Source organism: Barbus barbus (genome assembly GCF_936440315.1).
Source record: "Barbus barbus genome assembly, chromosome: 12".
Taxonomy (NCBI): domain Eukaryota; kingdom Metazoa; phylum Chordata; class Actinopteri; order Cypriniformes; family Cyprinidae; genus Barbus; species Barbus barbus.
Window position 1 is genome coordinate 12,493,154 of NC_136740.1, and position 27,542 is coordinate 12,520,695.

General features: G+C 37.9%; 1 protein-coding gene across 4 annotated transcripts; it reads right to left on the bottom strand.

Annotated features, from left to right (window-relative positions):
• Positions 1-103: 103 nt before the first annotated feature.
• LOC306878342 (retinoic acid receptor RXR-beta-B) lies at positions 104-26,616 on the bottom strand. 4 transcript variants are annotated; one of them, XM_079430623.1, is made up of 12 exons: positions 26,474-26,587; positions 25,634-25,661; positions 25,277-25,477; positions 25,032-25,179; positions 19,373-19,552; positions 14,834-14,982; positions 4,150-4,279; positions 3,883-4,015; positions 3,753-3,794; positions 3,575-3,666; positions 839-944; positions 106-655 (listed from the first exon to the last, which is right to left on the bottom strand). In XM_079430623.1, the coding sequence occupies exons 3-12, from the start codon at positions 25,421-25,423 to the stop codon at positions 517-519; spliced, it is 1,266 nt and encodes a 421-aa protein (XP_079286749.1). In that variant the 5' UTR covers positions 25,424-25,477; positions 25,634-25,661; positions 26,474-26,587; the 3' UTR covers positions 106-516. The 4 variants fall into 4 exon arrangements, with proteins under 4 accessions (XP_079286748.1, XP_079286749.1, XP_079286750.1 ...); XM_079430624.1 differs by having other exon boundaries at positions 25,277-25,474; positions 26,474-26,533; XM_079430622.1 differs by lacking the exon at positions 25,634-25,661 and having other exon boundaries at positions 104-655; positions 26,474-26,616.
• Positions 26,617-27,542: the final 926 nt, after the last annotated feature.

The following is a 27,542-nucleotide window of genomic DNA, read 5'->3' on the forward strand; positions in this document are numbered from 1 at the left end:
TGTGGCCAATGTGTATTAGTGAAAAACATTTTTTTTCATAATTATATTTCCCCCCATTTTAAATTCTTATTCTCCAATGAAAGGTTCGATTTTTGTTAATTTTTTAATGATACGAATTTATTTTCACAGCCTTCTATGCTCATATTTACCAAGGGTATGAATACTTTTGAGCACAACTGTGTGTTTGTGTGTGTGTGTGTGTGTGTGTGTGTGTGTATATATATATATATACATACATACATATATCATATATGTATATATAGATAAAAAGATTTAGCTTACTGTTGAAATGTAGCACCAACAATTTTTCATGGCAAGTTTTGGGTCTCTAGACTCTATGGTGCACTTAAGAGATAGTCAAGAGAAAAAAAAAAGTAATATCTGAACTAAAACAAATACCCCCAGACCAGAGGCTGACTAATCGTTGTAATTCCCCTGGGAATAAAAAGTGCAGTCACAGTTATCTCCAGGACCTTGGGTAGAAAGACCCTGTCTCCCATTCTTCCTCTGACGCAGCTAGTGGGGCGACTCCAGCATCTCCATTAGGAAAGTGTCAATGGGGGTGTCTCCAATCAGTTTAAAGAAGAAAAGGTGCTCCAGACACTTAAGGCCAATGGAACGCAATGCAGGAAGTCGGAGGAGGAGCTTGGCAAACCTGTGAATAAGCAAGCGGGCTGATTTTTTTTTTGGGCCTCTTTCATACTCTCACAGCCACATGATGATTATGCCAGTAGTAGATTTAAAGGTACACAAATTTTTCAACACAAATTTAATTCTAAGGCTCAGAGAGACATGAAACTTTTAGGAAATTCCCCCCTTATCAGTACAGAAAACTCACCTCCCCTGCTGATCTGGGTATTTTTGTTTGCAATAGGACTCCAGGGATGCATACACTTTCTCTCTGAGAAGCTCCACCTCACTGCTGCTAGTCAGACCTTTGGCATCTAAGAAATATTGGAAAAATTCAGCACAAACATACACCATTCTTTCTAGTTTTGATGTCAAAGGTGTGCATAATATATGTTCTGCCAAGATGCCTATGAAGGTGTTTACATGCATCAGGGTTCGTACACATTTTTACCAATAAATTTTGAGACAATATTCATGACCTAATGTTCCATTATTTTACAATAAGAATAACAATCTGTTCATATGATCATAGCATATTTTAACTAAAATTAATGACTACTAATGCTATTGTTTGCTTTCTTATTTTAGTAATAAGTACAAGCTGCAACTGCGCCAGATGTTACTCCACACAGAGAACATATCACATCACTGAATATTATCAATTACTAAACTCAGCTAAACGCAGGACCTGAATTTCGTTTTGCAAACTTTTCTCTTCCGCAACTGTTTACAATGCTTATGTGCTACTTGCCAGGATGGCCATTTTAACGTCATTTTGTGTGTATTTTTGCCGCTTAAACGCAACAAGCTGTGCTATAGAGCACTGTATTTCAGCCCCAACTTATTTACAGCTTCAGGACAATATTCACGTCATAGCTCAGACACGGGCCGGGCATCGGGCTTGTTATAGGCTTCCTCATTTTTATATTTTAGATATCCATCAGTTATTATGGTGATGAAAAGGATTAGCTGCACTCGTGGAATCAACACAATGCTACCGCGACGGTCATGAGTGGCTCGGACGGTGTTAAGTGTCCAGGAGCAGCAACAGCCTGGAAGAGTTCCGTGTAAAAGCGCATGCAATAAAACTTGCCGCAAAAGCCCAGCAAGTAAGTACCATGATTAATGTGTCGGGGCCAGGGGAAATAAATATTCATTGAGTTTCGGTTCATTTTTGTGAAGCAGAAAGCGCATCCTGTTTGTTTTCTAAAAAAGCACAACATATGCTGATATTGTGAGTGCACACAAAATAAAAGTAGACCCTTAACAGTCCCGATCGAGGCATTAGAATGATGTATTAGTCTTACCTTTATGAGCAAAAATGACGGTTGTTTCCAGTGTTATAAGAAAAAAATGCAAGTGATCGCGCTGGCGACTCCTGTAGAGTGCACTTTAACTTCCACTCTCCGAACAAACGATTGGATACACGCCTAATAGCACACATTTATCTAGGTTAAACGTTTAAACTAACATTGTGATATGCTTTTTTAAGTAGGCCTATTTTATATATAGATTTTATTTTAGTCAAGTGGTGATGATTTGAGAAGGCTAAATTGATCAAACATAGGCTAACTCGCTGTCTGCCGCTAGGTCATTACGCTACTTACTAAACTCATTAACAAACAAAAAAATTGTCCAAACATATTTCTAAATTAACTTAATAAAGAAACAATAATAAATATAACCACTTTGTCCTTAAAAACAAAACTGAACTATTTTAATGGCTACAACAGCAGCTGTGTAATGGGGAAGAGAGAAAGAGAAAAAAGACACGGGCTCCAGTCGGACTCAGGCCGGTAGTTCTGATAATCATGGGCTGGACTAGGGCATATGTTTGAGGCCCATGCAGGGTACTGAGCTTGTTTGGTACCAAACTCAATTTGGTACTTGCAAGGCGGCTTTGTATGCGTGCCCTTTGGACTCTGGAGCACGCGAGTACCAAATGGCTTAAAAAGACATGCAAATAAATAATACATTTTTGTGACAATACAACAATGACCAGATTAGGCAAGTGACAATTTTGTCAACTGTACCGAAACACGAGCGAAAGTCTTGTATTGCAGCATGCAGCAGCTCTTTAGTGCAGACGAGATGCGCTAATGTGAAGCTGTTTTAAGAGACAGTCAAAGAGAAAAGACGTGGTACAGCTGAATCACTCACGCTGTTTTCAAATGACTGATTTGATCTGATATTCTGGGTGGATTTATTTACTCATCAATCCTACATGCTTAAGGCTATTGAATAAATGTGTGAATATCCATTATTTTAAAGTGGAAAGCTGCAGGAATGAGTAAAACTATGCGATACAGCCTATGCACAATCCCGCACCAAAATTCAGGACCTGATTAAACATAATTCTATTATACAGAGTTTTGTGAAATAGATTTCCATGACTTTTCCAATACTTTCTGGGTTTATTTATTTTTCCAAAACTTTTCCAGGCCTGGAAATTGTTGTTTTAAAATGACTTTTCCAGGTTTTTCATGACCGTACGAACCCTGATGCATAGTCAGTTTAAAGATATTTAGATGTGCAAGTCAGGTTTTGCCTAAACTGTTTATGACCTTCACCTGATAATAGAACTATTTTAAGCATTTATATGACACATTGTCAGGTTATTATAGGTACAATGAATCTAAAAATAAAAAATCCTGACATCATGTTAGTTGGGCCCAAAACAATATTGGACCCCATTGACTTTTACTGTATGGACAAAAATATTGAGACATTTAAAAACATGTCATCCTTTTATTTTCCACAGGAGAAACTAAGTCAAACATGTTTGGAACAACATAAGGGTGAGTAAATTATCTAAATGAATATTTTAGAACTATCGCATGAAAAAATTACAATCAATCACTCAACAAATTCAGAAATATCGATCAAACTATTGCTGACTTTTGGCTTCTAAATAATTTTTAGATAAACCTAAACAAATGCTTACCTGGGTTAAACAGAACTATGGCACGCAGACAGCCAAGTTCAGTTTTGTCCATTTGCATATCACGCATCTTACAGACCAGCTCAGTCAGCACCCTGCAGAGGTGTAAAAAATGAGACTAATAATCATAAATCACCCCAACGACAGAACTGCAAGTAAACACAAGATAAGCAGGTATTACCTGTCGAATAAGGCTCCCACCTCTGCACTGTGTGCACTTTCCCTGTACATTATGAACACATTATGAACACGTTAAGCCTCTAAATCGACTTTATTATTAAACAGAGGGTAAACACAGAGTTCATTGTGACCTGTCAAAAAAGGCCTCCACGCCCAAGTTGTGAGTGCTGTCTCTGGGCACATGGAGACCTGTGGCCAACAGAATCTCATCTTTCACGCTGATGGAGCGATGAGAGAAGGCAGCAATCAAGAGCTCATTCCATCCTGTTATAAAAATATCACAATCGCATAGTAAAATGCTTTTCGTGTACATTTATACATTTGTGTTACAATATAAAACAATATATAAAAGAAACAGACAGTGACAAAATGAGTGTGAGAATGTCAGATGCTCATACCAGCCCTGAGCAGAATGACTTGGTCATCCAGGGGCAGCTCAGAGAAGTGAGGAATTCTCTTGGCCCACTCCACCAGAGTGAACAGCTGTTTGTCTGCAGCCTGGCAGATGTTAGTGACTGGATCATTGGGCTGGAGAACAGAGAAGTCACAGAGTCAGTGGAGGAGAGAGTGAGAGCAAATGCCTCTGGCACTTCTGGACAATAAAAGAGAATCTGAGAGCTGATAAACGTCTGAGTGCTTTATTCTTTGTCAGTCTGTCTATGGGGATATTCAGCTTCAAACATTGAGAATTCAAAAGATCCTAATCTCTAAACCAGCTCTGGGAATACCAGCATTTAAACAGCTTTAAATAAGGGCTGTTTTTCACCCAGCAGGAAAATGACTTTGCCAGGCAACAGTTGACAACAACCAATGCTTGGCATAACTTTGCAAATGAATCACTTACAACCTTTTAACCAACTTTCTTTACAAGCCAACTGCAAAAAAATTAGCATGTTTACATGAACACCAATATTTTGATAACTCCCAAATATTATCTTACTGAAATAACCTACTTTACCAGATTACATGCAAACGAATAATCCAGTAATGCATGTAAAAGTGTATTAAAAAAACAGGTTATTCTCTGCTAGTGACATCAAAACGTAATCATTTGTGTATATGGCTCAGCCTATTGCATTTGTTATGTGAGTGGTGACGTTAAATTAAGCAATAAAAACACCAGAGTATTCCAAAATGCTCTAGGGAAACAGAAAACTTGTATGAACTTGTGCAGTTTCTGCAGATTCAGCATTTTGGCTGTTCCACTTAGGCTGCACAAGATGAGAACACATTGTTATTATTGCTTGGATGAAGAAAGAGTGAGAGTGTACAATATACAGTGGGGCAAATAAGTATTTGATACACGGCCGATTTTTCAAGTTTTCCCACTTACAAAGAATGGAGAGACCTTTGAGAGAGGAAAAAAAAAAAAATCCATAAAATCACATTGTATGATTTTTAAATAATTAACTTCCATTTTATTGCATGAAATAAGTATTTGATCACCTACCAACCAGCAAGAATTCTGGCTCTCACAGACCTGTTAGTTTGTCTTTAAGAAGCCCTCCTATCCTCCACTCATTACCTGTATTAATTGCACCTGTTTGAACTCGTTACCTGTGTAAAAGACACCTGTTCACACACTCAATCAATCAGACTCCAACCTCTCCACTATAGGCAAGACCAAAGAGCTGTCTAAGGACACTAGGGCCAAAATTGTAGACCTGCACAAGGCTGGGATGGGCTACAGGACAATAGGCAAACAGCTTGGTGAGAAGGCAACAACTGTTGGCGCAATTATTAGAAAATGGAAGAAATTCAATATGACTGTCAATCTCCCTCGGACTGGGGCTCCATGCAAGATCTCGCCTCGTGGAGTATCAATGATCCTGAGAAAGGTGAGGGATCAGCCTAGAACTGCACGGAGAGCTGGGACCACAGTCTCAATGGTTACCATTAGTAACACACGTCATGGATTAAAATCCTGCAGTGCACACAAGGTCCCCCTGCTCAAGCAAGCACATGTCCAGGCCCATCTGAAGTTTGCCAAAGACCATCTGGATGATCCAGAGGAGGCATGGGAGAAGGTCATGTGGTCAGATGAGACCAAAATATAACTTTTTGGTATAAACTCCACTCGCCGTGTTTGGAGGAAGAACGAGGATGAGTACAATCCCAAGAACACCATCCAAAACTGTGAAGCATGGGGGTGGAAACATCATGTTTTGGGGGTGCTTTTCTGCAAAGGGGACAGGACGACTGCACCGTATTGAGGGGAGGATGGATGGGGCCATGTATTGTGAGATTTTGGGCAACAACTTCCTTCCCTCAGTAAGAGCATTGAAGATGGGTCGTGGCTGGGTCTTCCAGCATGACAATGACCCCAAAGACACAGCAAGGGCAACTAAAAAGTGTCTCCGTAAGAAGCATTTCAAGGTCCTGGAGTGGCCTAGCCAGTCTCCAGACCTGAACCCAATAGAAAATCTATGGAGGGAGCTGAAACTCTGTGTTGCCCAGCGACAACCCCAAAACCTGAAAGATCTGGAGAAGACCTGTATGGAGGAGTGGGCCAAAATCCCCGCTGCAGTGTGTGCAAAGAACTGGTCAAGAACTACAGGAAACGTCTGACATCTGTAATTGTAAACAAAGGTTTCTGTACTAAATATTAAGTTCTATTTTTTTATTGTATCAAATACTTATTTCATGCAATAAAATGGAAATTAATTATTCAAAAATCATACAATGTGATCTTCTGGATTTTTTTATTTTATATTTTGTCTCTCACAGTTGAGGTGTACCTACGATGAAAATTACAGATCTCTCCATTCTTTGTAATTAGGAAAACTTGAAAAATCGGCAGTGTATCAAATACTTATTTGCCCCACTGTATTTCCTTTTCCCCAACCATGAAATGCTCACTCTGTTTGGATGCACTTACATTCACAGTAAGGACAATTTTTGGAAATACTGGGTGAAAAACAAAAAAAATATTTATTAAAAAAAAAAAAAAAAAAAAAAAAAAGACTTGTCTTCAGCAGTATTTTATTATCATTTCAGAGCTCGACAATAAGGACTGCCTGATGGCCAGGGGGCAGTGTGAAAGACACTTGGGACAGTTGACGAATTTGACCAAATCGAGTTCTCTTACGCATCTTCATGTGCTTAAATGGGCAATTACACCTGGCCAATTAGTGAGCTTCTAAGAGCATCCTGCGCATTCCGATGCGTGTTGATTTATAGATTATAATCAATAGTCGGTAGTGGGATGTGTTCCATTGTCATTACATTTCGGCTGGCAACAGTAGTTGCTTGATAACTACTAACGTGGAAAGTGATTGAATATGCAGTACTGATCACACTGTATTTTTGATCACGGCAGCGTATTACTTCGTGGAAAAGTTCTTTGTATTTAAAAATAATGTCAATTGTTATAGCATGTTGACATATTGTGACCTAAAAGAAGGTGTTTTAGGGGTGACCCGAACGCAGTTTAGCAAGATCTGGACTGTTTAGGCGAGTGCCCAAACATATAAAAAACATCCAAACAAAAGAGGTGATTTAGTGGCAATCAGGACTGAAAAGCCTTGTGTAAGCCTGAATATAGGATTGAATATAGGAACACGGTCACGATAAGATACAAGAAATACAATTGAGGTTGGGCATTAGAGTACAGGAAAATTTTACTAACAAAAAGTATATATAATTTAGAAAAGGAAAAACAACATATTAATAAAATGATTACCAAAATATAATAATTAAGATTAAAATACAAAATAGTAAAAGGAAAATCAAAAGGAAAATTTATCTTTTAAAAATATATATTGATTAGTTAATTATAAATTTAAAAGTCAGGAAAAAGAGAAGGGAGGAAAAAGAAAGAATAAAAATCAAGATTAATTATGGCGGCTACTCCCATAGAAATATTAGGGTTAAAATATCCATTATGTAAAGAATTGGTAGAAGAAATTTCAAACAAATGGCAAAAGAGAACTAAGGAATTGATGACTAAATGGCCAAAAGCAGGAACATTTGATGTATCATTGTGTGAGGAAATGGAAATCTTGATAAAAAAATCATAAGACAAAAGGACTAAGTGCTAAACGTAAAGAAAAAGAGAAAGAAAAACTAGTACTGGCACGGTTTAAAAAAGGAGGAGGAGATGCTAAAAAATATCAAACAGGCAAGGAAAATATTGAAAGAGGCAGACAAAGAAAAATACAAAATAAGAAATGTTAGTTAAAATACCACCACCGCCTTACAGATCTACGGAATGTCAATTCCCAATGCTAAAAGGGACTGTAGAAGTAGTAGGAGAAATGCAAATGGAGGGGCATGTAGATTTACAAAAAGAAAAACAAACTGAATTGGACATAAGACCTAAAAAACTTCAAGAGAAAAAAGGATAACCTGTTTTGCCTCTAGATTGTTATAAACAAGCATGAACAGCATTGGAAAAAATAAAAACAGTATGAGGAAAAAATCAGAATGGGAGCAGGAATCATTTGACCAGTCATGGAGAAGAGAAGAGGATATAGAAGCACACAGGTGATAGAAACAAAAATAGATAAAAAAATAATACAAGATACAGATAAATTGATTAGAACTAGAAGTAGTTTATTAAAGAGTAGGGAAAGAGATAGTGAAGAGGAGTTATCATTTGATGAGGAAAGATGGTCACAAGGTAGGGAGAAGGGCACACTGAGACCAGAGGCAAAACAACTTCCAGTTCTAATTAAAGGTACGCAGGGGCAGTACGTGCCTTGGGCAACTCAGGACCTTGAGGGGCTGATTGCTTGCCTCCCGGATGTCCATGAGGGGGCTGGAAATTGGATTAAAACATTTGAAGAAGAGACAATGGGCAAATTGCTGGCTGTGGGGGACATTAAAGCCCTTTTAGCAAAAATCCTAGGAGGAACAAAGATGGAAGAAATCCTCCAAGCATCAGACCTGGAGAGAGCTGTTGATTCCTGTTATATGGATGGGACTGTGTTTGATGCATACCGCCCGGCAGTGTGGCAAGCATTGCGTGCAGAATAACCAACCAGAGTGGACCCTAAAGCATTAAAGGGAGATCAACTGGGGGAAACAGAAAACCCAAACACCTACACACAAAGACAATCAAAAAGATGGAAACGAGACTGAAGGGAATCCAGAAGGAGACCCATTAATGTGTACATTATTCAGAAATGCCATTATTGATGCCATGCCACAACCAGTAAAATGCAAGCTAGAGGATGTGGTTGGTCTAACCTCCAAATCGCATATGGAGTTTTGTGACCATGCAACGCATGCAGTGGAACAATACCGAAAAAATGAACAAACTACAAAATCAAGAAAAAGAACTGCAGAAAAAACTAACTCAACTGCAGCTTGAAGAATTAGTCAACAAACAAGAAAAAGATTCAAGCAAAAGTAAAGAAAGACGAAGTGGAACAAATGACAATAATGAATCCTGCAAGTGCTCCACCGTCGACAGCTCAAATGACTCCACCACCAGAAGTTCAAATAGTTCCACATGCTGGCATGTCTCCAAATACCTATCAGGCCCCAACACCTATTACCCACATTTATACTCAACAACGAATGATGCAAAGGAAAATGGTTCAAGTAAACCAGACAGATAAAGGACAACCTGAAGGGTTTCAGGAAGAATGCTGGAATTGTGGTCAGCTGGGTCATAGCAGAAAACGATGCCCTCTTATGGGAGGAAGGGGTAGCTGGCGCCAGCCCTTTCAAGGTCCACCACGAGGTCCACCATGAGGCCCACCACAGGGCACGGCAAATCACTGGGGAGGTTCAAAACAAAGGTATTAGGGAGGCCCAGAGAATCCTATTGGGGAGAGTCAATTTCCAATGTTAACAACTAATGCTAATCAAGAACCTATGTTGCAAGTTAAAATAGAGGGTAAATCCACATCCATGTTGGTCAATACAGGAGCAGTTCATGTCTGTAAAATTTGTAAAGACAACAGGATTCTCGGGATAAATGCAGCTAATTCCCATGACTGCTCCAGTGTGTCTACAAACCACAAATAAAAGTGTGACCATACCTATCCTGGTACCAAATCACACTCCGGTTAACTTATTAGGAAGGGATGCATTATGCAAACTAGGCCTGCAAATTTGGTGTTCTCCAGATGGAGTATATATAGATATGCAAGGACTGGAAACTCAAATGGTCATGATTTCAGAACCAACAGCTTATGTGTACTGGATAGGACAAATAGAAGATGATGTAAGACAAATTGTTGATGAATGGGGAAAATTTATTGAAGCACAAATTCATGAGGCACAGGTACCAAAAACGGAATTCCACTGTACAATGATATATGATCCTGAAAAGGATACAGAAAAAGAAAAAAAACTGGCAAGAAAAGACAAAAGGACAAAAAATATAAATGACTTCAGATTACAGGTCCTTTTCAAAAAATTAGCATATTGTGATAAAGTTCATTATTTTCTGTAATGTACTGATAAACATTAGACTTTCATATATTTTAGATTCATTACAACACAATTGAAGTAGTTCAAGCCTTTTATTGTTTTAATATTGATGATTTTGGCATACAGCTCATGAAAACCCAAAATTCCTATCTCAAAAAATTAGCATATCATGAAAAGGTTCTCTAAACGAGCTATTAACCTAATCATCTGAATCAACTAATTAACTCTAAACACCTGCAAAAGATTCCTGAGGCTTTTAAAAACTCCCAGCCTGGTTCATTACTCAAAACCGCAATCATGGGTAAGACTGCCGACCTGACTGCTGTCCAGAAGGCCATCATTGACACCCTCAAGCAAGAGGGTAAGACACAGAAAGACATTTCTGAACGTATAGGATGTTCCCAGAGTGCTGTATCAAGGCACCTCAGTGGGAAGTCTGTGGGAAGGAAAAAGTGTGGCAGAAAACGCAGCACAACGAGAAGAGGTGACCGGACCTTGAGGAAGATTGTGGAGAAGGACCGATTCCAGACCTTGGGGGACCTGCGGAAGCAGTGGACTGAGTCTGGAGTAGAAACATCCAGAGCCACCGTGTACAGGCGTGTGCAGGAAATGGGCTACAGGTGCCGCATTCCCCAGGTCAAGCCACTTTTGAACCAGAAACAGCGGCAGAAGCGCCTGACCTGGGCTACAGAGAAGCAGCACTGGACTGTTGCTCAGTGGTCCAAAGTACTTTTTTCGGATGAAAGCAAATTTTGCATGTCATTCGGAAATCAAGGTGCCAGAGTCTGGAGGAAGACTGGGGAGAGGGAAATGCCAAAATGCCTGAAGTCCAGTGTCAAGTACCCACAGTCAGTGATGCTGGTGTTGGTCCACTGTGTTTTATCAAGGGCAGGGTCAATGCAGCTAGCTATCAGGAGATTTTGGAGCACTTCATGCTTCCATCTGCTGAAAAGCTTTATGGAGATGAAGATTTCGTTTTTCAGCACGACCTGGCACCTGCTCACAGTGCCAAAACCACTGGTAAATGGTTTACTGACCATGGTATTACTGTGCTCAATTGGCCTGCCAACTCTCCTGACCTGAACCCCATAGAGAATCTGTGGGATATTGTGAAGAGAAAGTTGAGAGACGCAAGACCCAACACTCTGGATGAGCTTAAGGCCGCTATCAAAGCATCCTGGGCCTCCATAACACCTCAGCAGTGCCACAGGCTGATTGCCACGCCGCATTGAAGCAGTCATTTCTGCAAAAGGATTCCCGACCAAGTATTGAGTGCATAACTGAACATAATTATTTGAAGGTTGACTTTTTTTGTATTAAAAACACTTTTCTTTTAATGGTCGGATGAAATATGCTAATTTTTTGAGATAGGAATTTTGGGTTTTCATGATCTGTATGCCAAAATCATCAATATTAAAACAATAAAAGGCTTGAACTACTTCAGTTGTGTTGTAATGAATCTAAAATATATGAAAGTCTAATGTTTATCAGTACATTACAGAAAATAATGAACTTTATCACAATATGCTAATTTTTTGAAAAGGACCTGTATATTATAGTGGGAAAATAGGGAGCGGCAATGAACAAATAAAAAATTGGTTCAATGTACCAAATTCTGTTCCACATGTATCCTTATATATAGGAAAAGATTGGGAAACAAAAGATTTAGGACCAATGATGAAAAAGCTAGACAGTGCCAGTGGGAAACAACAATAAATCTGTTAATCTTTCCTTCAGACTGAGGCAGAAGTGACATATTTTGTAGATGGTTCCAGTTTTAAAGATCATTCAGGAACTCATTCAGGGTATGCAGTTGTAAGAAAAGATGGAGACAAATTTGTACCTGTAATATATCAACACTGTGTACAACCCTGCTCAGCTCAGTCTAAAAGCTCTTACAGTTGCCTGTGAATTAGCAAAAAGACAGACAAATATTAGCAAATATTTTTACTGATTCAGCCTATGCTCATGGTGTTTGTCATCTATTTGGAGCAGTTTGGGAAACAGAGAGGTTTCAAAAAGACAGATGGATCTCCAATCCAACATGCTGACCAAATAATTCAGTTAATCTCTGCAATGATGCTACCTAGCAGATTTGGAAGCTAAAAAAGCCTCAGGATGCGAGATACAAGAACAAACAACTTCATATGAACAGTCTATGTGGCAAAAAAGAGGAGCTATTAAAGACACTCAAAATGTTTGGCGTTCACATGAAGGACAAAATGTTGCACCAACCACTCTTCTAAACATTCTAATTCCCGATGCACATGGATTTGATCACTGTGCGAGGGGGGAGGTGGTAAGGAGGAAAAAACAAGGATATTGGTCCCCATATTTAACATCAGTGGTGGATGAATTTCTGTCCTCCTGTGAAATTTGCGCCAAACATAATGTTAGAAAAGGTATAACACCACAAATAGGTCATATACCAGTACCAGAAGGACAGTTTAAACACTTGGTGATGGATTATGTGGACATGATAAAACGGGTGCAAGGTAAAAGGTATATGCTTGTGATAATAGACAGATTTAGTAGATAGGTGGAAGCTGTACCATCGGCAGATGAAGGGGCAGCAACAGCGATTCAAATTCTGACAAGAGAAGTATTTCCTAGATTTGGAATACCATCTGAAATAAGTTCAGATAACGGATCCTCATTCATTCAGAAAACTGTGAAGCAAGTACTGCAACAATTAAGAATAAAACAAATATTAGGGTGCGTCTACAATCCACAATCGCAGGGTATGGTTGAGAAATGAAATAGTACCCTTAAAGCTAAAATTAACAAAATATGTGCAAGTACTAAACTTAACTGGGTTGATGCATTGCCTCTTGCATTAATGAGTTATCGTATGCAAATTAACAGAAGTACGCACTTAACACCGCATGAAATGTTTACGGGTCGACCCATGCCTGCGCCATTCTGTAGGGGCCCCTATAAAGGACCCCCACTAGAACAATTGTAAATGAAACTTAGAGCCTATATGAAGAAACTAACTGCAATACATAAAGCTATCTATTTACAGGAAACAAGAAAGCAGCAGCCTAAGGAGGAAGCAGAGGCAGCTTGTCCAATTGTTCCAGTGGACTTAGTGTATCAGAGTATTCATGAGAAAGTGGAACGAACCCAGGAGAGAGGGACCCTATAAAGAGGTAATGGCTACTCCAACAGCAGTCCAAGTTGAAGGAAGTAATACCTGGTATCATTTAAACCACTGCACCTAGGGCTGTGCAATTAATCGAAATTCGGTTTCGATTTCGGCCTCCAACGATTATGAAATTACAGTAATCGATATAAAATGATTATTGCGCCCCATTCCGCCCCCTTTCCAGCAGCGCGCCTTCACTCCTCCATAAAAGCCCAATTTTAATTGCAAATCAGTAAAATCATGTAACGAGACACTTGCAAAATCAGACATGCTTGATTTATTTAAGTTGATTAGATTTATGTATTTAAAAGCGTGAAAAAGAACTTGTACTTCCTCAGGAAGATTACTGAAGATTAATGTGATACAGAGACGGAACAGAACATGAACATGTAAAAAGTCATCTATTAGCACCTAAATGGTAAAATACACGCAAAAACGTGTCAAAATGCGACGCTTAGTGATTATTCACGTAAGCCCTCGTCGGTTATGTAATAAATGAACATAAACAGTTGAGAATGAAAATACATGTGTAACAGTAAATTGGATCCGTGCAGCTCTTAAAGTGACAGTGGACTGCGGCTGACTGTGTGCAAAAGACAAATTCAAAATCACACACTGCTTTTGACTGAAAGACTTTTGTAGCTTTAATGAGAAACAAAGGAAATTTAATTCTTACATTACCCTCAAGTTTTCCCAGGTCTGTGCGTGCAACAAGTGGGCGGGCAATATGCAAATGTTTCATGTTGACGTCAACATGAAAAGGCTTGGAATTATTTTTTTAAAATGACTCGTTTCAATGATTCAGAGTCGACTCTTTCTTTTCAGAGACAATAACTTTATACACGGTGCACTTTCAGATTTAAAACTTTGCAGGATGTTTTCATTCACTTGGAGCTGTATTACACACTGCATGAATGGTAATTTTCAAAAATCCATAATAGGGGCACTTTTAGAAAGCTTGAACTTTACATTCGTTAGACATTCGTATTGGAGCCGGAATAGAGAATTGTAAAATTGAACTGGTATCTAAAATGTTGATGTCATATGAGCTTATTTATTAGAATACAAGATAACACTGGTCAAAAACAATGATAACAACAACTATAAAAAAAATTTGTGGCAGGGCCAGTGAAAATGTTGGCAGGGCAAGTGAAAAATTTAACACTGGCTTTTCTTTTTTTCTCTTATATTGTTTCTGATGTGTTTTTATTTCTATTGTTATCACTGTACATATTTTTTACTTTTAAATATGTATCATTTTCTGTGTAAAGCACTTTGAGAAGTAACTTTTAAAGGCATTATATTAAAAAAGTTATTATTATTATTTTTATTTAAAAAAAAATATTATATAGACTGAATTTAACCATACAGACCTATACCTAATGCAATTATTCATTATAAGTACAAATATAAATGTCAGTGTTTTTCAATGCAGTGATACTTTAGACCAGACCAGAATGGTTCCAGGTTCCTTAGTTATATTATTTGTTATGTAGACTTTAAACAACAAGGATGATACACAGCCATGGGTGGTGTGTAAAAATACTCACTGAACCAGTGGCAGAGTGCAAGTCTGATCTGTGCTCTACAGCCGTCTCAGCCTCCAGGATCTTTTCCACAGGCATCTCCTCATTGGCTGAACTGCTGCATTCATAGTCTCCATCTCGTTCCTTATTCTTCTGACGCTCATCCTGAACAGCTGGGGGGGAATAAATGAGGGGAAACTCACAAAATGTCAAGGAATCAGCCCGGCCATCTGCAATATACCACTGGGTGATGTTGCCTTGTGGTACATGACCTGGCCTGGAAACCAAAAGATGCAATTCTAAAATCACTGAGAAAAATTACTGAGACACTTCTCTGCAATCGTATATACAGTGGTGTGAAAAAGTGTTGGTGAAAAATTTTATTGCATGTTTGTCACACTTTAATGTTTCAGATCATCAAACAAATTTAAATATTAATCAAAGATAACAAGTAAACACAACATGCAGTTTTTAAATTAAGGGGGTTTTTTTTATGAAGGGAAACAAAATCCAAACCCACATGGCCCTGTGTGAAAAAGTGTTTGCCCATTGTGTGTGTCCCATTACATCTGGCGTAAAAGTAACAGAGCATTTCAGAAAAAGAACATCATACCAACAGTAAAATATGGTGGTGGTAGTGTGATGGTCTGGGGCTGTTTTGCTGCTTCAGGACCTGGAAGACTTGCTGTGATAAATGGAAACATGAATTCAGCTGTCTACCAAAAAATCCTGAAGAACAATGTCCGGCCATCTGTTCGTGACCTCAAACTGAAGCGAACTTGGGTTCTGCAGCAGGACAATGATCCAAAACACACCAGCAAATCCACCTCTGAATGTCTGAAGAAAAACAAAATCAAGACTTTGGAGTGGCCTAGTCAAAGTCCTGACCTGAATCCTATTGAGATGCTGTGGCATGACCAAAGGTGGGTAGAGTACCCAAAAACTGTACTCAAGTAAAAGTAAAAGTACTTCTAGAAATATTTACTCAAGTAAAAGTAAAAGTGATAGTCTGAATAGTTACTTGAGTAAGAGTAAAAAAAGTATCGGATAAAAAAACTACTCAAGTAGTTAGTTACTAGTTACTTTGGATCATATAGGTACTGAATATAGTCTAATTTTATTTAGATTATTATAGATTACATTTATGTAATGTGTATGTGTACACACACACACAGACACACACACACTGCCGTTCAAAATATATATATATATATATATATATATATATATATATATATATATATATATATATATATATATATATATTGTAATGTAATTTATTTCAGTGATGCAAATCAGAATTTTCATCAGCCTTTACCCCAGTCTTCAGAGTCACATAATCCTTCAGAAATCATGTTGATTTATTATCAGTGCTGCTCTTTTTAGCTTTCTATTCATCAAAGAATCCTAAACAAAATGTCACAGGTTCCAAAAAATATTAAGCAGCAAAACTGTTTCCAACACTGGAAATAAATCGATATATTATAATGATTTCTGAAGGATATAACTCCGAAAACTGGAGTAACAGCTGATGAAAATTCTGATTTGCATCACTGAATTAAATGATATTTTAAAGTAAATTAATTATGTATTATCCTATAACCTCTGACACTGAAACCTCTGAAAACGCCTCACATGACTGCTCTGAACATAACGAAACAAATGCATATTGACGGATCTTCTGTTCTGCAAAATGTAAACAAATGTAGCCTATATTCTTGCAAGCGTAAATATTGTAAAAATATGAATATTAATTGTGTCTAGAACAGGCCGCGCGCCGCTGCGCAGAGCTAACGCGGGTTCCGCGGGTGTTCATTTCATACTCTGTGACAGCTTATTTAATGTATAAATTATACATTGTATTTAATGTAAGGTACATGTACATAGGGATGTAACGATTACCGGTTTGACGATAAATCATGATAAAATTCCCCGCGGTTAGTATTACCGTTTCATATTTTAATTATCATTAAAACCGTATTCGATTACCGTGATTTAAACAACTCGCGATAAATAAATACTGTCCGGCATAAAGCAGAGTTTTCAGTAACAGTCTCACGTGCGCACAGCAGCACAGTAGTTTCGTTCTGAGTGAAAACAGGGCGGAAAAGCTGGGAGGTTTTAAAAGAGTGCTGAGGGAATTATACAAATTAATATATCAATGAATTAATTATATGAATGTACCTCTGAAGGTTCGGACTGTCTTCAGAAACGATTTGATGGCATTTTGTTCTCATCTTCGCTCCATGTAATACCTAAAGGAAGTGTTCGCGGAGTTCACAGGAATCAGCTGTAATTCAGCTTTTCCATATAAAGCGCCACCTGCTGCCAGAGAGTGGATTTACAGACACTTATTTACATTCAGTCTGTGTGCAGTTTCTGTCTGGCCAAAAAATGGACCAAATTTGCATGACCTGCTGTAAATTTTAACCGGTTGATGAAAAACAAACTTATGTACATTTAAACAATTCAGATATGCTATATAGAATTATTTATAGAGCAGATAAAATACATATAATCATTTATTAATTATTTTAATTTAACCCTTTTCTTTAAAGGCTGAAATGTGTGGTCTACCTTTTATGTTAAACTTTTTCAAAGCTTTATTTGAACATTTACATTATTTATTTGAACATGCTATTAAACTGTTGTCAGTCAAATTGTCATTTAAAATACAGACTTCATTGGTAATGTTATTGTTTTAGTGATTATGCAAACAAAAAGTCATTTTATTTGCTGTTTGTTGATTTTTAAGTATGAAACTTGGTGAAGTGATTTATGTTTCGGTACTTTTTGAACATCTCCAGCACATTTTAACAATACCGTGATAATACTGATAACCGTGATAATTTTGGTCACTATAATCGTGATTAGAAATTTTCATACCGTTACATCCCTACATGTACAACAAACTGGTAATGTCATAGTGGTATCGTGGCCTATACCTGTGGAACAGTAGACAGCACACGCGGTGTTCATCTAATAAAAGATCTTCATATAGTTCTAGTAAACAAGCCTTTGCAGATTTGCTTTCAACTGACTGTAGATCCAAAGCCACGTCTTCAGCGCTCTTGATGTTCTTAAACTCTCTGTTATCTGAGTGAGAAGAACCGCTTCAGAGACTCAGCGCGTGCGGCAGGGAACTGAACGAATCATTCAAACTGATTCGCGAACCGATTCACTGGTTTGCCAACTGGTTTGATAAAGCCTTTAAACAGAATCGACTCAAAAGAATGAATCATTCGCGAATGGGCATCGTTCATTGCCCAGAGAAAAGTAGACGGCACGTTTGGAATAAACCGAAGCATGTTTAACTTGTATTGCATTAAGATACAGTAACGAGAGGAGAGTCGCCCACAGTAACGAAGTAAAAGTACCGTTTTTTTCTCTAAAAATATACTTGAGTAAGAGTAAAAGTACCCATTTTAAAATATACTCTAAAAGTATTAGTTACCCAAAAAATGTACTCAAGTAAATGTAACTCGTTACTACCCACCTCTGGGCATGACCTTAAAAAGGCGGTTCATGCTCGAAAACCCTCCAATGTGGCTGAATTACAACAATTATGCCAAGATGAGTGGGCCAAAATTCCTCCACAGCGCTGTAACAGACTTATTGCAAGTTATCGCAAACGCTTGATTGCAGTTGTTGCTGCTAAGGGTGGCCCAACCAGTTATTAGGTTTAGGGGGCAAGCACTTTTTCACACAGGGCCATGTGGGTTTGGATTTTGTTTTCCCACACACACATATTACATTTTTAACATATTAACTTGAGCAAATATTATGTAAAATAAATATTAATGTTATTGTAGCAATGTTGTGTATGGGCACTATTTTTAAATTAAAATGATGTGTTTTCCTGTATTGTCCATTTAAAATCCTTAATGACTGACCATTATTTTTGGTAGCATATTTTATTGTGTTTTTTTTTTTCCTTTTACATAAGTAATAAACAGTTAGTAATTACATGTCCAAAAAAAATCAGTAATTACACACGTACCTTTAACCCACATAACACAGCGATAGTTCTCAGCACTTCAGATAATAATTCATGAACCACACAAAGGATTCAGTGAGTGAGGCACTGAATGCAAATACTCAAGAACCGTTAGTGGAACCAAATGTCATGAAAATCATAAGTGGTTCTCAGTTTCCAACCCTAGTTTTTGTCCTGCTGGTTGTTCCCCGGCCCACACATGACATGCTTTGCTTTCCATCAGCTGTTAGGAGCTGTAGACTAATAACCTATTTGTTCTTACATTGTTTAACAAAACCCAATCAATCTGCTGCTGTCACTGTAACTCCAGATGATCTTTGTGCTCCTCTTAGCATGTGCTATATGAAACCACCTTTTCATATGAAAACAATGCAGAATTTCCATCACATAATGCTGATCTACCATTAAATCCATTCAAAACCTAGTTGCATAACATAATGCTGCTACAATGTATTACAATGCTACATGACTCCACCAACAACACCTAGCCTATATTTCGTATTAGTTTACGTATTAGTTCATACTATAGGTGATATATCTTTAGTGGAAGGCTGACAGGTACCCACCCTCTCTTTTCATTCCCATGGCCAGGCACTTCTGATAGCGGCAGTACTGGCAGCGATTGCGCTGTCGTTTATCGACCAGACACTCCTTGTTGTCCCTGCAGGTATAACTCAGGTCCTTCCTGACTGTGCGCTTGAAGAAACCCTTACAGCCTTCGCAGCTGTACACGCCATAATGCTTCCCTGCACACAAATCATGTCCACATTACCTCTGAGCTGCAAAGAAATGTCATTTTTCAAAACATTCACTATAAACAACATCCCCTGTGTAAAGGGGCTATTAGGGTCAATAGAAAATATATACGTTCACGTAAAAAAAATGCAACAAAAGTCCAGTTTAAAGCAAAAGTTTTTACTTTCTGAAAAATGATGTGTGGTGTAACTACTGTTCCCTTTTAGTCGGTCACTTACGATGTCACATTGATACTGACGAATTGGTGGTCCCTCTTGCGAGATTCCCCAATTTGTTGGTATCGACGTGACGTCCCAGTTCACTCCTTCAGGGAACGAGGGTTACATACGTAACCGAGACATTGTCCTTAAACTTTGAATACATGTGAGCGCCACTTATTGTGAAGCAGGAGCGACCAGCTGGCAGAGGATTCCATAGCCTTCCTCGAACAGTTATGTTCAGGATTTTCTGATTTACTTAAATACTGCGTGAGGGGGCAAGAAACTGGCCAAGGGAGGTCCCTTAAGGGACACATAAATTAAGCCCAATATACGGGACGTCCCAGCTAATATAGGACGGTTGGCAACCCTAGCTTTCCCCCACCTGTTCTGGCATCCTGGGCCCGTATTCATGAAAAATCTTAGTGCTAAGAGTTGCTCCTAGTAACAAAATTTGAATAAAATTCTAAGACATGTGGGTGTTTCCTCTTAAAATTAAAGGAAAGATCCTACTAAAGAAAAAAGTAATTCAGAAAGCATCTTAACTCTTAAAAGAGGTCTTAAGGTCCAAAATTTTTAGGAGTACGAACGAGGACTTTTCAGAGGCTTAAGAGTTTCTTTAGCAGTGGAGAAAATGGACAAAGCATGAAGAGGGAGAAGAAATGTGTTGCACACAATGCATGACTGAGTTAATAAGACACTATACATTAGATCGTGCAGGGATCATGTTTGTGACCGATCTTATTAGAGACACGCACACTAACATCTCCGATACCGCGCAGAAATGCCATATTGCCAGAAATGGAAGTAAATCACTACATTAAATACATCAAAATATTTGGCAACTGGAAAAATGCAACTATGCAGCAGTGATGATTTAGGTCTGTTACAGCACTTTCAGAACCTTATTGTGTTGCTGTACATTTCCTATAAAATATGTTAAGTATGACAGCATGGCAAATAAAAAATAAAGAATATATATATGCATAATGTATGTGTGTGTGTGTGTGTGTGTGTGTGTGTGTGTGTGAGAGAGAGAGAGCGCCGCTCTAGCGCTCTCCTGATGGCCTGCCAAAATGGCAGAGTTTAGATTGCGTGACGTCAACCTCCGGAGCTCCATAGGTCATTTGTGTGATTCATGCATGCAATGAGTTTTTGAAAAATCTTTTCTAATGTATAAATATAAATCCAAAAATAATGAGGTTAAAATAACTACAGGAAACCTTCCTCTTAAGCATGGCACGTTTTCCATGAATCACTACTTGAATTAAAAAAAAAAAAAAAAACATCTTCAAAGCAAAGTTTTACATTTACTGTTCCAATTTTGTGTAAATATGTACATTTGCACATTTTTTATAAAAAAACCACAACAACATAAAACCCTCCAGAACTGCTTAACTCAAATGTGAGCAATACATGGCCATCAGAAGTTAAATGGGGGTGTCACTTTTTTCATCCCTGATTGACCTGCAGAAAGTTTTCTGTGATGGTATACATGAAGGTGACAACACTGATCTTGCATACCCCTCAGCAAATGTACAACTGTGTAGCTGGTGGCAAGCCTAGTTACCACCCCTCATTCTGCTCTTGCACCCCCTTTGCCACCCCAAGTATAAAATCCTGGACACGCCCCTGGTCCTTCGCCATTATCACCTTAAGCAGAGGAAAGCAATGCGCATGCGTTGTTAATGACGGAGTACTGTCCTGGGACAATTCGTTGAATAAACTCATTATTTTTGTTTTCTTTGCACACAAAAAGTATTTTCGAAGTTTTTTAAAATTATCGTTGAACCACTGATGTCACATTTTTTATTTTAACGATGTCCTTACTATGTTTCTGAGCCTTGACCGTGGCAGTACCCTTGCGGTCTATGTAGGATCAAAAAGCTCTCAGATTTCATCAAAAAAATCATTATTTGTGTTCCGAAGATGAATGAAGGTCTTATGGGTTTGGAACGACACGTGGGTGAGTAATTAATGACAGAATTTTCCTTTTTTGGTGAACGAACCCTTCAACCTGCTAGTGATGTCTTTATTATATAATGTGTGTTCGGAATTAATCTGTCATGATAATTTTTTAGAACTGTCACTGATTGTTATAAAACACCAACATCTGATTAGAAACATAATTATATAATAAATAATATTAAAAACTATTGCAGCCTATTGTGCACTTTATTTATTTTTTACACAAGTTATTACTGCTGATTATTAGACCTATATCTAAAAATAAGATAGCAAGTGAATTAAATAGCTTTTTATTTTAACCTTTAATATTAAATATCTAAAAGTCAACTAAAGCTTTAAAAGGGGTCATCGGATGCCCATTTTCCGCAAGTTGATATGATTCTTTAGGGTCTTAAGTCTATAACATACTTTGGTTAAAATTTCTCAATGGTAGTGTAAAACAACACCCTTTTTACCCTGTTTTCAGCAAGCCATTTTAGTCCATGTTGCTTTAAATGCTATTGAGTTCTGCTGACCCTGCCCTTCTCTTCCATGGGGTGACGAGCAGTTCTCATGATACTGGTTTACTTTAGCCGCAGAACTTGCTAACTAGCACGTTATTAGGAAAGGCGATTTGCAAAGATTCATAAAAGAACCTTATACTCACTTCTGCTGTAGGCGAAGCTGGATCACGAATGATTCACGCAAACAAATGCATTTAGGTAGATCAGGGGCGCATTCCCTTCAAAAACAAAGGTAATCTACTGCGTCTTCAGCGGCTCAGATGTCGGGAGTAAATGACGACTGCTATGTTCATTATTACATCCAACAACAGAACACCTCAATCGCTTAATCGGAGACATTCTTGTCTACTCCTGCTCTGGCATCGAAACAATGGCAGACTGATCAACCCTCTACGGACACCTTGGCAACTGAATTGCCATTGGCTAGTAAATTTTTTAGTTTACTTGGCAGACTGATATAGTAGGTCTCTCTCTCTCTCTCTCTCTATATATATATACTCTGTAATATACTGTAAATATGCTGTATATGTTTATAAAATGGTACAGCTTTTTAGATATCTGAAAGTACACTCTTAACATCAGTCAGTCAGGCATTATAATATGACATTATGATAATCAAGTATTATTTAATGATACAATTTTAGTAATTAGAATTAAAACTTAGTAACCATGTATAAATGCATAGACATTTTAACTGAATTTAGGACTGGGGGTGGTGCTTTTCTGGTCATTCAGTGTTTCTGTTAAAAAAATGGGAAAAAACTAACAATAATACTAATAAGATGATGATAATAATAATAATAATAATAATAATACTAATTCTGCTAATAAGAACAGTATAAAACGCACTAAGGATTAATGAACTGCTGGATTCATGAATATTAATCAAGTTGTGTGCGGTCACTCGAACTGATTCGCTGAAATCAAAACAGGGACGATAATAGGTGAACACCAGCCAATGAGATTGCCGTTTGCGCATTAGTTACGCCCACTACCAGAGAACCTGGCAGTTCTTAAAAGCTGAAAAAATCCAAAGGAACTACAAAGAAATATCGTTTGTATTTGTTGAAAATACAACAAAGAATATCGTTTACATGTAGTGTGTCAATTCTGCACGTATGCAAGACTCTCTCTTGCTCTCTCCAAAGCGACGGCGAGTCGTGTTCACGGTACGTCAAATACAGGTGCGCTGCGCATCCATTGAGATGAACACAGATCGCTTGACGGAGAGCAAAACTCTGAAGCGCTCTGTCAGTGTTTGGCGAGTGAAAATATATCTGTGCTAAACTAATACTTAGCCTCAAACTCACACCCTGGCAAGTAAAATCTGAGAATTTATTAGCCATTGGCTAATATTAGACATCATTTAGTCGCCCAGAGTGAAGATTTAGTCACATATGCAAGCGATTTACTCGCAATGTAGAGGGTTGTTGATGACAGCTCACTCAGGGCGGGTCTAAGGTAAAACGCTAGTATCAATCAACAATCGTGGGAGGGCCTGGGTCTGTGTGACGTCACACAGACAGTCATCTGAGAACGGCTTGATATGAGAAAGGGGAAATGATTTAACAAGATTAAAAAAAACTGCTGGGTGGATCTTTATCATTATAGGGTGGTTGTGTACACACACTGCCAACACACATTTCAGTTCTAACAACTTGTAAAAGTGCATGTTGCATCCGATGACCACTTTATACTATACAGGGGACCCTGTCAAAAATGTATAGTTTACAGCTATGCTGCCGTGCAAAGGCAAAAGACCGTAACTTCGAGTTTGGTCGAAAATTAGTTATTGATATTTTTGGGATATTCAAGACATCCTTTATCATGTGCATTGAGTCAGTTTCGTTGTTTTTCCGAGAAAATAATGGGTGGTCTCAACTGTAACTTCAAAAAGCCCCAGAGAAACTAAGGCAGAACACCGTATAACACGAGTTACGGCTCTTTCGCTTTGTTTGGAACGCTCAAATTGAGTTACGGCGTTCTGCCTTTGTTTAACTGCGCATCAAAAAGTTACGGTTACGGCTTGGAGTTATACGGTGGTCTACCTTTTTTTTTGTTTTTTACTGTATGCCGCATTTAAATTATGGTGTAGACAAACAAATTAGATAGATCGCGATCTACCAAACAGATTATTCACCAGGCTGTCACTTCTAGTTGGACATGTGTTTACTCAAATGCCATAGCATGATCAATTATAAAATCAGTAGCCTACTAACAGTTCGCAATTAAATGTAATGTTTTTGTAAATGGGGATCTGCAACCAAATATTGATAATGTGTAAGTTACTGCCTTTTTCCTTGGTGTGACTTCTCACTTTTTGCAGACAATGCAAAGGCAGAAAACAGTAACTTTTTTAAGTTTGAGCTCACAATTTTTTAATGTAGATAATTTTCATCACTAAAACATCTAATTGCCAAATTTTTAAATTGCCAAATAATGAATTTGGCTGGACAAATAAAAAACTTTAAAGTCATTTTTCTCAGTTTCACACTCTAGCGAGTTAAGGTCTTTTGCCTTTATAGGGCAGTATATATGAGAAAGATTTTTTTTTTTCTTAAGAATAACTGACATGTACGGTTCCTGATATACATCCTAATTGATATCAAATTGAGAGCCCTGGTGGATAAACTTATTTGTGACTGAAAATCATGCTAAAATAATTTTAAATTTAAATAAGATCTTTACACTTACATTTTATTTCTAAACCAAAACGGTCCTAAAATGAAAACTTGGGTACAAAAAATTAATTGGGTGCATCACTAATAAACAATGTGAAAGCTCTATGTTCTAGTACACACCAGAGGAACGGTCCCCACAAATGGCGCACATGCGTTTCTGGGAGAGCATTGGCCCAGAGCCACTGACAGACTTCAAGCCAAAAGGGGGTTTCACATCATCAGAGCTGCTGACAGCATGTAACCCAGACACAGACATTGAAGAGTTTATCTGCATGAGATAAATAGACAAGGAGTGATGAGAAAACCAGTCATTAGCACAGTAAAAGACTACCAATACAGCCCTTTTATCATATGGATAAGTCTACCTGAGAGTTGCTGATGGGTCCATAGCCGATGGATGGCGTGCCGGGAACGCCGGGAGAGCTGATGGACGAGCTGACGGCTGACAGTGGCGAATCTACAGAGCTGACAGGGCTACTGACGGCAGAAGTGGAAGGCGGTATGGTGTTCATAGATGCACGCTAGACTGACCAATAGATAGGAGACTGTTGATCGTTGATAATCTACTGAAATAGAGTGGACAAAAAAAAGAAAAGAATTTAGACACGATACACTGAGTGCGATGAAATATTTCTGTAATATTCCTGGATATGTCATTAAAGTCCCAAGAAGGCCATTTCAGTTAAGAATGGAAAAGAAAGCAAAGCTGGTGCCATACTCACAATATCCACATTTTCAAATGTGTTTCCTCTTGAGTATCACAGAACATACGGAAAAATATTGCGATGTGTACATTAGGAAAGAAAATGAGGCGTTTTGTCTGCTGTTTACTGCTCTATTAATCCTGCTACAGATTAGGCCGGTGTCTACGGCTGTGTATCAAAAACTAATAAATTGCCTACCAAGACAGCATCTTGGGGAATCATGAAATTGTTCCAACGTTTTAATAACAGTCTATTATGACCTACAATGCAGTCTAGATAGGTAGCTCACTAGGTTCGAAACTTCGAACACGCCCATATCGCCCAAAATGCTGCCTTGGTAGGGAGCTCACTAGGTTTTGGGACGCAGCCCAAATCTGTTCCTTATGATCACCCCCACCAAAACTGACACTATCAGAGCTAATGTTTACCAACTCCATTACTTAATTGATAATATATGATGAACACGGGAAAATCTGTACTATAAGCGCATTTTAACAGGACAATGAGCGTTATTTTGATGCTCCTGACAACGTTTGGATTATGTATTATTTAGCACGCAGCGCGGAGCCCAACTAACATGCTAATAGCGGCTAACGGACTGTTTATGATTAAAAGAAAACAATTTGGTCCACCCCTTTCACTCTTAATACCCTGATTAAAACGCACAAACGAATCTATTTAAGTATAATTATTATTTTGTACAGCAAGCATACAAACATAAAATACAAAACAGGCGAGACGAAATAATACGGCCAGCCCATGTTAGCTTAGCCTAGCTCGTCCAAGTATTTGTTTGTTTTTCCGTCATTTTTACAGAAGTTTGCAGAGTTTATATGAGCATATCGTCTCCAGTCTCACCCATCAAACGCCGAATCCTCCGACAGCAATGATTCGTGTCCTTTTAAGCATCGTTTCATCTATATTTTACAGTTTACGCCATAAATGTTTACGTCCAGACAAATACCTTGTTAGTCAAGCCTCCTAGTGGACACTAAGAGTCTGTTCACATAAGAAAAATATTCAAGCAAATAAATAAATAAACAAATAATTAAATAAATATACACACAGAAAGTACTACATGTTCTTTTAGTTATTAAAATATGTAATTTGGTCTGAGAGCTTTGAAATAATCACATCATTATTATTTAAGTATTAGAAATAAAGCTGGCTGTCTTTTTTTCTCTGTTATTATTATTTAATTAATGCTCGATAGAAAGACAGCTTTTATTTCCCCTAAGAAGATATTCTGCATACAGTGCAAAGGAGAAAAGGCGCATAAATTAAGTCAAGTTAGCTCTCTATGGGACATTGTCATTCATAAATGGTGCTAAGAAAATTGCATTTAAAATAGCCTACAATAATAATGTTCAGCCAATAAAATTATATTTTAGTAATGTCATATGACATCCCCTTCATTCAGTAAAATTCAAATCTATTTGCCATATGCTTCACATATTTGGCAACAAGACAGGGAAGGAGACATTACTCTGAAGTGAGCTCATTTTAGACATAGGCTACATATAAATGATATGCATATAAATGATGGTTTCCATATATATAGTAATGTATATAGAACCAAAACAGGAGTCTTGCTGATTTTCACTTGTGCTACGATAATTTATTTGGATTTCCCAGATGAAACACAATATTGAAGTTGTTTTAATGCTTTTGAGACATTCAATTTTAGACATTTTCACACAAATAAAATATAGCAGCACACAAGGAAATGGAATGATAATAAAGATATTTAATGAAACAGTAAGACCTTTTCACTTCTTTTCAGATAGTGAAAATGCATTTGAATGTGTGTGACGTTTCAGACAATTTGCCAAAAATAATTGACTATAATGGGACAAAGTCAGTTGAAAAAAAAAGGTTGAAGATCTGATATGGAGAGCACAAATTTTGTCCAAAATAAATTTCAAGC

What these genes read in the sequence shown, in the direction of transcription:
- LOC306878342 (XM_079430622.1), bottom strand. Translation starts at nt 25,423, where the DNA reads ATGAACACCATACCGCCTTCCACTTCTGCCGTCAGTAGCCCTGTCAGC. An exon ending in TTGTGGGGACCGTTCCTCTG is followed by an intron (nt 19,553 to 25,031) that starts GTGTGTACTAGA and finishes ATTTGTGTGCAG; the next exon opens with GGAAGCATTATGGCGTGTAC. An exon ending in CATAGTTCTGTTTAACCCAG is followed by an intron (nt 945 to 3,574) that starts GTAAGCATTTGT and finishes AATATTTCTTAG; the next exon opens with ATGCCAAAGGTCTGACTAGC.